At 33.5% G+C, this 11,749-nt stretch overlaps 1 protein-coding gene across 1 annotated transcript in view; it reads left to right on the top strand.

Moving 5' to 3' along the window:
• ASCC3 (activating signal cointegrator 1 complex subunit 3) overlaps positions 1-11,749 on the top strand; it is a 404,060-nt gene that overhangs the window by 264,386 nt on the left and 127,925 nt on the right. The window contains exons 27-30 of the mRNA XM_012002619.1: positions 1,514-1,680; positions 4,443-4,588; positions 4,720-4,840; positions 7,087-7,229. Of these exons, the coding sequence (XP_011858009.1) occupies positions 1,514-1,680; positions 4,443-4,588; positions 4,720-4,840; positions 7,087-7,229 (577 nt within the window). The remainder of the gene's footprint in view (positions 1-1,513; positions 1,681-4,442; positions 4,589-4,719; positions 4,841-7,086; positions 7,230-11,749) is intronic.

Here is an 11,749-nt window from a genome sequence, read left to right as displayed (position 1 = left end):
AAACATGATGTGGGGTTTTTTTCATTAATAATTTAATATACTACAGGGTTATTCATTGCAGTATTATTTTTAATAGCAAAAGATTACAGAGAAATGAATTTCCAATAGAGTATCAGTAAGTAAATTATAGTACATCACACAATATAAAATATTGTATTACTCTGTAGGAAAAAAAAAAACTAAATGAGTTATTTTTATGTGGAAAGAATGATCTCCAAAGATAATGTAAAACAAAAAAATAATTAAAGTATCCTAGCTTATGTTTTTGCAAAATGATAAAGAATATGAATGTGTGGTTCTTTTCAGAATGGGAACTAGCTATCCATATGATAGGGATGTTATGGAGACTATTCCCTATGTTCTTTGAACCATGTGAATATATTCCATATTCAAAATAGCATATAAAATATAAATCTTTAAAATAAATGAGAATAAGTAAATACTCTGTGAACATTATGCTCAGAGGAACCAATTTTGCCCTTTTTCTTATTTTCCAAGTCTTAACACAGATAGAAATTATATTAGACTGGGTGTGGTGACTCACGCCTGTAACTTTGGCACTATGGGAGGCTAAGGCGGGTGATCATCTGAGGAAAGGAGTTGGAGACTAGCCTGGCCAACATAGTGAAATCCCATCTTTACTAAAAATAAAAAAGGAGCTGTGCATGGTGGTGCATGCCTGTAATCCCAGCTACTTGGAGACAGGAGAATCACTTGAACCCGGGAGGTAGAAGTTTCTGTGAGCTGAGATCAAGCCGCTATACTCTAGCCTGGGTGACAAAATGAGACTCTGTCTCAAAAAAAAAGAAAAGAAATTATTTTAGTAATTACTTAATATTTGGTGTTAGCCTAGAGCTAATCCTATGTAATTAGGAATTCTTAGGTAATTCCTCTAGATCTACATAGGTTTTTCTTTTCCTTTTCTCTCACTATATGACTGTGATCTGCTTAGAATGAGTTGGTACATATTTGCTCTGACTTACCTTGTTTTCACCCTAATACGTTTCATTTTGGCTATAAAATCTATAGAAAATTCCAATCTAAGGAAAGAAATGAGCTTGCACACAATCTAAATTACACATAATTTTAATTAAATTTACACATAATCCTAAATGTTCTTAATGAATGCCTTTTTTGTCTCCATAAAGTAACACTTTCCTTCATTACAAAAAAATTTATTCCAACATAGGGACAAGGGACTTCATAAAATCACCTAGGATGGAGTTTCTATAAACATAATTAAAGCAAAGTTAGATATCCTAGCATATCTGTATAAAAGTTAGATATGTCAGTGATTGGAATTTATATGACCTTCATTTTATGGCAAGAAATTTTCTTAGAGTTCTTAAGAAATGTACATTTTGGACTCAACTTGGAAAATTTCAAAAATCAAAGGTAGATAAAGTAATTTTAAGCCTTATAAAATTTTATTTTAAAAGAGATAGATTTTTGCATTTAGAAGGTCGTTTGTTACCTGAAAATGTTCTGGGATCATTTTTATATTTGCCTCCAGAGTTATTGAACTAACAGGGGATGTGACTCCTGATATGAAATCCATTGCCAAGGCTGACCTTATCGTCACTACGCCAGAGAAGTGGGATGGAGTCAGCAGAAGCTGGCAAAATAGGAGCTATGTTCAGCAAGTCACTATTCTTATCATAGATGAGATCCATCTGCTTGGTAGGTACCACTGTATCTAAAGCCAGTTTACAAACTTTAACTTTCTAAAATATTAATTATTAGTATTATTTTTAATTTGCATGTAATAATCATTATATTTATGGGGTACAATGCAATTTTTTATATATGTATATAATGTAGAATTATTAAATCAAACTAATTAACATATCTATCACCTTACGTATAAATTGTGGTGAAACATAAAAAATTTTCTCTTAGTGTATTAATCTGTTCTCACATTGCCATGAAGCAATACCTGAGACTGGGTAATTTATTTTTAAAAAGAGGTTTAATTGACTCAAGATTCTACAGGGTGTATAGTAAACTTAGTAGCTCCTGCTTCTGAGGAGGCCTCAGGAAGCTTTCCATCATGACTGAAGGTAAAGCAGCAGAGAGCTTTTTACATGGCAAGAGCAGGAACAAGAGAGCAAGGTAGTGGGGGAGATGCTACACACTTTTAAACAACCAGATCTCGTGAGAATTCACTCACTATCATGAGAATAGCACCAAGAGGATGGTGCGAACCAATTTTGCCCTTTTTCTTATTTTCCAAGTCTTAACACAGATAGAAATTATATTAGACTGGGTGTGGTGACTCACGCCTGTAACTTTGGCACTATGGGAGGCTAAGGCGGGTGATCATCTGAGGAAAGGAGTTGGAGACTAGCCTGGCCAACATAGTGAAATCCCATCTTTACTAAAAATAAAAAAGGAGCTGTGCATGGTGGTGCATGCCTGTAATCCCAGCTACTTGGAGACAGGAGAATCACTTGAACCCGGGAGGTAGAAGTTTCTGTGAGCTGAGATCAAGCCGCTATACTCTAGCCTGGGTGACAAAATGAGACTCTGTCTCAAAAAAAAAGAAAAGAAATTATTTTAGTAATTACTTAATATTTGGTGTTAGCCTAGAGCTAATCCTATGTAATTAGGAATTCTTAGGTAATTCCTCTAGATCTACATAGGTTTTTCTTTTCCTTTTCTCTCACTATATGACTGTGATCTGCTTAGAATGAGTTGGTACATATTTGCTCTGACTTACCTTGTTTTCACCCTAATACGTTTCATTTTGGCTATAAAATCTATAGAAAATTCCAATCTAAGGAAAGAAATGAGCTTGCACACAATCTAAATTACACATAATTTTAATTAAATTTACACATAATCCTAAATGTTCTTAATGAATGCCTTTTTTGTCTCCATAAAGTAACACTTTCCTTCATTACAAAAAAATTTATTCCAACATAGGGACAAGGGACTTCATAAAATCACCTAGGATGGAGTTTCTATAAACATAATTAAAGCAAAGTTAGATATCCTAGCATATCTGTATAAAAGTTAGATATGTCAGTGATTGGAATTTATATGACCTTCATTTTATGGCAAGAAATTTTCTTAGAGTTCTTAAGAAATGTACATTTTGGACTCAACTTGGAAAATTTCAAAAATCAAAGGTAGATAAAGTAATTTTAAGCCTTATAAAATTTTATTTTAAAAGAGATAGATTTTTGCATTTAGAAGGTCGTTTGTTACCTGAAAATGTTCTGGGATCATTTTTATATTTGCCTCCAGAGTTATTGAACTAACAGGGGATGTGACTCCTGATATGAAATCCATTGCCAAGGCTGACCTTATCGTCACTACGCCAGAGAAGTGGGATGGAGTCAGCAGAAGCTGGCAAAATAGGAGCTATGTTCAGCAAGTCACTATTCTTATCATAGATGAGATCCATCTGCTTGGTAGGTACCACTGTATCTAAAGCCAGTTTACAAACTTTAACTTTCTAAAATATTAATTATTAGTATTATTTTTAATTTGCATGTAATAATCATTATATTTATGGGGTACAATGCAATTTTTTATATATGTATATAATGTAGAATTATTAAATCAAACTAATTAACATATCTATCACCTTACGTATAAATTGTGGTGAAACATAAAAAATTTTCTCTTAGTGTATTAATCTGTTCTCACATTGCCATGAAGCAATACCTGAGACTGGGTAATTTATTTTTAAAAAGAGGTTTAATTGACTCAAGATTCTACAGGGTGTATAGTAAACTTAGTAGCTCCTGCTTCTGAGGAGGCCTCAGGAAGCTTTCCATCATGACTGAAGGTAAAGCAGCAGAGAGCTTTTTACATGGCAAGAGCAGGAACAAGAGAGCAAGGTAGTGGGGGAGATGCTACACACTTTTAAACAACCAGATCTCGTGAGAATTCACTCACTGTCATGAGAATAGCACCAAGAGGATGGTGCTAAGCCATTTAGGAGAAACCGCCCCCATGATCCTATCACATCCAACCAAGCCCCACATCCAACATTGGAGATTACAGTTCAACATGCAATTAGCAATTTTGCAATTTAGCAATTTTGAAATATACAATATATTATTATTAACTGTTGTCACATTGCTGTACAATTGATCTGACAAACTTATTTCTCCTGTCCAACTGAAACATTGTACCCTTTGATCACCATCTCTCTGTTCCCTTCTCTTGTGACTCTAACCCATGCCCCTAGACTCTGGTAACTACGTTTCTTCTCTTTACTGCCATGAGGTCAGTTTTTTTTAATTCAACATCTAAGTGACATCATGCACTGGGAGTGGGATTGCTGAATCCTTTGGTAGTTCTATCTTTAGTTTTCCTTTTTTTTTTTTTTTTTTTTTTTTTTGAGGAAGCTACAAACTTTTCCTTTTGTGGTTGCAGTGGCCAACACAGACTTGTTAAATGATTAACATTGATTTTTCCCTATTTTCTAGGGGAGGAAAGAGGCCCTGTTCTAGAGGTCATTGTATCTCGAACAAATTTTATCTCATCACACACAGAAAAGCCTGTTAGAATAGTTGGACTGTCTACTGCATTAGCTAATGCCAGAGACCTTGCTGACTGGCTCAATATTAAGCAGGTATGTAGAAGATTGATAAATTATACATTTATTTAGTAGTGTGACTTTGATGATTCCTTTAAAGCAATATAATAACATTATAAAATTCAGTCTAAAAATTGAAAATGGTTTCTCTCTCATATTTACTCTAGATGGGCTTGTTTAACTTCCGACCATCAGTACGCCCAGTTCCACTGGAAGTTCACATTCAGGGCTTTCCAGGTCAACATTACTGTCCTCGTATGGCTAGTATGAACAAGCCTGCATTTCAGGGTAAGCTTCAGATTCTTGGAATAAAATAGTAACCATTGTTTATGGTAGCTATCAAATGTCTTCTAATTGGTGTTGGTTTCTTTGAAAGGATAATACTGGTCCAGCTTCTACAAATATCTCAAACAGTTTGTGTCAAATGTTAAAGAATACAAATGTATGTTAAATTACCTATTGAAAATTGGAGAGATTTCACAAATGGTAATGACTTTGTAGAAGAATAAAAGTATGTAATTTTAAAAAGTTATCAGAGTTTTCTTAATATTAATCAAAGTGTTTTTATGATAGTAGCTTGAACATATGAGAAATGGAAGCTACAAGTCAAAAGCATCTCATAATCATTTTTATGAGAAATCATAAAACTTAGAAATTTCAGTACTTTAGTACAGTGCTTCTGTTTTTAGTTTTTCCTCTTCTAACAAATTAGGCAAGCAAACAGGAAAGATTTAAGAATAGCACTCCGATTTTATTGAAACATGTTTTATTTGGGCTGCATAAAGAATATTTATTATATCAATTAAAAATAACCTCAAAAATAAATTCTCAAATGTGAACTGCTGTTGATTGTGTGGTGACAGTTGTGAGGTGACTTTTTAGCTGCTGTAATTAGCCTTATGACAGAAGCAAAGTATTGATTGTGAACTAGAGACCAATTTTGGCAGTTCAGATTATTTACACCTCCACAGAAGCATTGTACAAAATCACTAATGAACAATAAATCTGCCATGAGCTGTTCAGCCACACCTGTTCTTTCAGCAGCAAAAATCCATTAAATGTTGAGGCTTAAAGAAAGACAGAGATCCATTTATATTTATGTGTCCAAATGATACCAATACTGTACTAATATGTGTATTTTAAATGGTGTATCTCTAATATGATTTATCAAACTTTATCGTTTACATTGGATAACATTCTGATAAATAATAAAAATAATGAGAAATAAGATAAATGAGTTTATTTTTCATAATATATATTGTTGAAATTGCATATATCTATATGGAATGACTGCATACCGTTGATGGAAAGGAAGCGTTTGTGTTGTGTAAATCAATAGTAAATAACTAAAATACTTATACTTCCGTAGATATGGTATCTGCACAGCAGCTATACTTATGTACTATTTATTATACCTGTAGTGATTACTATATTTCTTTGAGTTTAGAAATATGATTGTGTGATAGCTTTATTTCTCATAGTTAGAATGTAAATAAAGTCAAGGTCATGTCAACATTTCCATTATAAACCTTGTTTCCCAGCCCATAAAAAGAAATTCTGCAGTTCACATTTCAAACAAGAAATTACAAAGCAGTTGAACTTTTTATATAAAATTTTTACATGTCTCTGACTGTTTTAAGAGAGTTGTGTAGACATAAATATATATTCTACTCGTGGCATCTTATCAGCTTTTTGGAGCCTATGTAAAGCAAAAAAAAAAAAAAAAAAAAAAACACCTCATTTCAGTATAAGCCAAGTGATTTATGTGGCTCTTTAATTATTTTTAAAGATTTGATGTACAAAATTGCCTTCAGTCTTGTTACTCTGGTTTGTGTTGACCAGAGTCATCTCATCTTCTTTGTGTTGACTACCATGTCCCATTACTCAGATACTCATTCAGGCATAGAATTCTCTTCAGCCCCCTTCTACATTCTCTTGTCTGCCCTTCTCACACATATGCTTTTAGAAAAACAGAGGGAAAACTTTCTTCTGATTTATCTCTTAACCTGTTTACTGGTACAAACTCTCCTAATTTTTCTATCACTGATAACAAAAATAAAAGGTACTTTTTGTGGTCTTTTTAGACATTTTCCATCACCTGGCAGGACTTGGTTTTCTCACCAGACCCCAGGACCAGTTAACTCTGTAATATCACTGCTTAGGCAATACAAATAGCTAAGAAACACAATTTAGCACAGAAAACTCAATCTAAGATTCAGTGTCTATGTATAGCTCTTAATGGAGAGTCTCAATCTTTAAGTTTCTCCTTCCTTGGCAGCTCAGAATAGAACTTGGACCCAGCATAATTAAATCTTTTCTGAGGCAATATACTCTCTAGGTAGGGCCATCAACTTTTCTTTTCCTATTAATCTGTCTAATATGCTGCCAGATCCGTGTAGTACCTGCAATAATGCCAGATTTCATGCCTAAATTGTTTCCATCATTAGTTTTCATGTATCCATTTGATATCCTACTGAAATTCATATTCTGGGGTTAAGTAGCTTTCCATTTTATTTCCCACAACTTTTCAACAGCAATTAGAAGCCACTCTCCCGCCAAACCTGTTTTGATATTTGTCTCATCAAGACGTCAAACTCGTCTTACTGCTTTGGAATTGATCGCCTTCCTGGCTACTGAAGAAGATCCAAAGCAGTGGTTAAACATGGATGAAAGAGAGGTAAGCACCATCTTTTATCTTCTACTACTTATACGTTTCAGGTTATATTGTATTAGAATGAACATTATGTATGTAATTATATTATAGGGAAAGAATAAATCCTTAATACCGCCACCTTACCACACTATTAATATTCTGATATAGTTTGTTCTAGTATAGTCCCACTTAATATTTATTTTGTATATTTGTATTTATATCTTTTTCCTTTAACATTATCACCTATGTATGTTGTAACATTCAACCATTTTCATATTCTTTGAGTATTCACTGCCCTCACTGAAGTTAAAATCAATTTTGCAAAGTTTGGGTTTTTAAAAATATGTAATAATCTTTTTTTAATTTTAGGAAGCACTAACATATAAAAATTTAAAAACTGCTTTATCGTTTCCCTAAGTAATAACCACCAGTAAAATTTTAAATTATAATTTTTGTGTCTATGCAGTTATATTCCATTATGCAACTATTTCATAGTGGTTTTGTCCTGTAAGTTAATAACCATTCATCTTTATTATTGTAGATTTTTCTCTGTTTAAAATTGTATTCTCAGTATAGAGTTCTAAAAATAAAATTAGTGGGTCAAATGATGTGAATATTTTTACAGCTTTTTCAGATACACTCCTAATTACTTTCCAAAAGAACTGTACTTATTGGCGTAATCACCACTGATGTATGAGTTATCAGAAGTATATGAGAATAACAGTTTTACTGCATCCTCATTTGTTGCAACTTATTGATATATTATAGATAAAATATTATCTTAATGTATGCCTTGATTTTTGTATGGTTGAACTTTTTTTTTCATGTGTTTACTAGTTGTCTTCTTTTTTCCTTGTTGCCTCTTCATTTCTTTGGTCTTTCATCTATTCCAGTACAGCACTTATTTTGTAGATTTGTGTGAGAGATTTGCCAAATTTAGAAAAATATATACATATATAAAATTTTATACATTACTTTTCTCCGTATATATGTATTTCTATACATATATACATATTAATCTTTTGCCTGCTGTATTAGGTAACTTTGCTAGTTTATTGCTTGTCTTCTTATCATGGTGTCTTTTTACGAATAGAAGACTTTGCATTTTATGTAATCCAGTTTGTTAGTATGGTCCTTTGTGATTCTTTATACGACATCTAAATATAGATATTCCTCCTCCTCTCTATAGATTTAATATATAGTGATTGTTCTTTCTTACACTTTTCCAGTTTTGAAAAATATTTTCCTAAATGGAGTTACAATGAAAACAGATGAAATCAGTAGCATAATTGTTGAGTTGTGATCTCGCCACCTACCCTCTTCCGTGTTCCCACTTTGTAATCTCATGTAGGCTAAAGAAGAGCAGTGCTCTTCAGCATCAGTAAAAAACAATGTTCCGAACCCACTGGTGTCCAGGATTAACAGTTTGCATATTTCTCCCCTTCTACTTCTCATAACTCATTTAGAGTTAGTAGGACCGTTGGATAGTACTCTATATCTTACATTATTGTGTAATGGTTAACTGATATTTCAGAATGGTTTTGCTTAGTTCCATAGATGACCTTATTCACTAACAGACTCATAAAATAGCTTAATATGCGGACTATCAAATGACTGCTTGAAGTAGAGTAATAGCGATCATTTTATCTTTTAAATTTTATCTTTATTTACTTAATGTTACTTGTATGGATATACCAGATATTTAAGAAACTAATTTATGTTCAAAATAATGTTGTTAAAAGATTTTTTTATCCTGTATTGTTTAATTGATATCTGAATAATCATCCTATTGTGTCTAAGGCAGTGTCATAACTTAGAAGACAAATGATGAAAAATAGATGTACAAAATATTGATGACTCTGTTTATATGCAGTATCTCTCTAGGCTTAATTTTATTTTATATGTTATCCTAAAAGTCTTCCAAATGGACAGTTTTCTTTGAAGTCAAGATACAATGTACAAACCTACTAAACACACTTTGGGATATTTGCTTAAAGTATATAGACATTGTGCATTTAGCACATATGTGACTCACATTAACTTCAAATGTGAACCTCATGTGCTAATATCAGGTATAGTACATCCACTGTGTTTCTTTTCTTTCTTTTATTTTAATGTATGAGACCTAAAGAATTGTAGATAGCTCAGATATTGTGTAGAATTACTTCTCTGTTTCATTTTTTTTTTGATCAGCAGAAAACTATCAAGAAGGCTAGGTAGAAACTATAGAATATACTCTCGTGGTTTCTACTGTTGTAGATTTTCACTGCTAAAATAGAACACTTAGAAAACATTTTGTATGTGTGTAAAATGTTTATTATAAATTTATTGTATTTATTAACAAATATTTGTTATAACTGTATTATTTTTATATTTTTTTCTTCAACTTTTAAGTTCTGGGCGGGGTATATAAACAGGATATGCAGGTTTGTTACATAGGTATATTAATCCGTTTTCATACTGCTATAAAGAACTACCCGAGACTGGGTAATTTATAAAGGAAAGAGGTTTAATTGACTCACAGTTCAGCCTGGCTGGGGGAGTTCAGGAAACTTACAATCATGGTGGAAGGGGAAGGGGAAGCAAGACCCCTACCTCGCAAGGCAGCAGGTAGTGGAAGTGCTGAGCGAAAGGGAAGAGCCCTTATAAAACCATCAGATCTTGTGAGAACTCACTCACTATCACAAGAACAGCGTGGGGGAAACGGCCCCCATGATTCAATTACCTCCACCTGGTCTCTGCCTTGACATGTGGGGATTATGGGGATTACAGTTAAAGATGAGATTTGAGTGAGGGTCACAAAGCCCAACCATATCAATAAGTAAACTTGTGCCAGGATGGTTTGCTTCACAGATCAACCCATCACCTAGGTATTAAGCCCAGCATCCGTTAGCTATTCTTCCTGATATTCTCCCTCCCACCATCCCCAAGAGGCCCCAGTGTATGTTGTTCCCTCCTTATGGCCATGTGTTCTCATTGTTCAGCTCCCACTTATAAGTGAGAACATGGGGTGTTTGGTTTTCTGTTCCTGCATTAGTTTGCTGAGAATAACAGCTTCCACCTCCATCCACGCCCCTGCAAAGGACATGATCTCATTTCTTTTCATGGCTGCATGGTTTTCCATGGTGTATATGTACCACATTTTCTTTATCCAGTCTATCACTGATGGGCATTTGGGTTGATTCCGTGTCTTTGCTATTGTGAATAGTGCTACAGTGAACATACATGTGCACGTATCTTTATAATGGAATGATTTCTGTTCCTTTGGGTATATGCCCAGTAATGGGATTTCTGGGTCAGATGGTATTTCTGCCTCTAGATCCTTGAGGAATTACCACACTGTCTTTCACAGTGGTCGAACTAATTTACATTCCCACCAACAGTGTAAAAGTGTCACTTTTTCCCCACAACCTTGCCTGCATCTATTATTTCTGGACTTTTTCATAACTGCCATTCTGACTGATGTGAGATGGTACCTCACTATGGTTTTGATTTGCATTTCTCTAATGATCAGTGATGCTGAGCCTTTTTTCTTATGTTTGTTGGCCACATGAATGTCTTCTTTTGAGAAGTATCTGTTCATATCCTTTGCCCAGTTTTTAATGGGGTTTCTTTTTTCTTGTAAATTTGTTTAAGTTCCTTGTAGATTCTACAAATTAAATTTGTTAGTTTTATTATTGTATTTATTAACGTAAATATTTGTTATAAATGTACTGTTTATTTAAATGTAGTATAAAATAGGACAGCTAGAAATATTATGTCATTTCCAGATATTTTGTTTCACCACGTCCATCTCAAGAATAAGGCAAACTATGGTTTGTTTTACTACTGACTCTAAAAGCAATCACCTTTAAAATGAAAATTTCAGAGGGTTTACAATTGATTACTATGTAAATTCAATGTGATTTTACTGAAGCATACTATAAAGCAGGTGTTTTAGTTGTTGAACCCCTAAATAATTAGCCCTAAATAATAATAGGAAAACTTTTTAACATTTTAATCTTTGTGTGGGTTACTTTCTCTAATATTCTGGGCTGGAGGCTTAACGGTTGCTTCCATTGCTGCTCCTTGTGCAGTGTTAAATTGATGTTCTGTGGCAGGACATGGGTAATTGGTTAAGACTCCAGTGTTGACAACTTGAGCGTTCAGAGGAAGCACAGCAACAGTTATCCTGGCAACTATGAAGCAGTGTGTCTGGCATAGAACAGCATTCAAATTATTCTGCTGTTGAATGACCTTAAGTCAGGAACTGTCTATAGATATTTGGGCTGGGGGCATGGAAAATAAAGAAAGCTAGGGTAAATCACAAGAGGCTAGAGAGAGAATATGACTAAGAAGAGTATATATGTTCTCATTAATTTATTGGCAAAAGCAAAAAGAGTTATTCATCTATCTTCTTTTTTTTATTTTTTTTATTTTTTTTTAATTTATTTATTATTATTATACTTTAAGTTGTAGGGTACATGTGCATAACGTGCAGGTTTGTTACATATGTATACTTGTGCCATGTTGGTGTGCTGCACCCATCAACTCGTCATTTACAT

The sequence above is a fragment of the Mandrillus leucophaeus genome, unplaced genomic scaffold, assembly GCF_000951045.1.
Source record: "Mandrillus leucophaeus isolate KB7577 unplaced genomic scaffold, Mleu.le_1.0 Scaffold690, whole genome shotgun sequence".
NCBI classification, from domain to species: Eukaryota; Metazoa; Chordata; class Mammalia; order Primates; family Cercopithecidae; genus Mandrillus; species Mandrillus leucophaeus.
The sequence above is the reverse complement of the archived record's forward strand: the minus strand, read 5'-3'. Positions and strand labels throughout refer to the sequence as shown.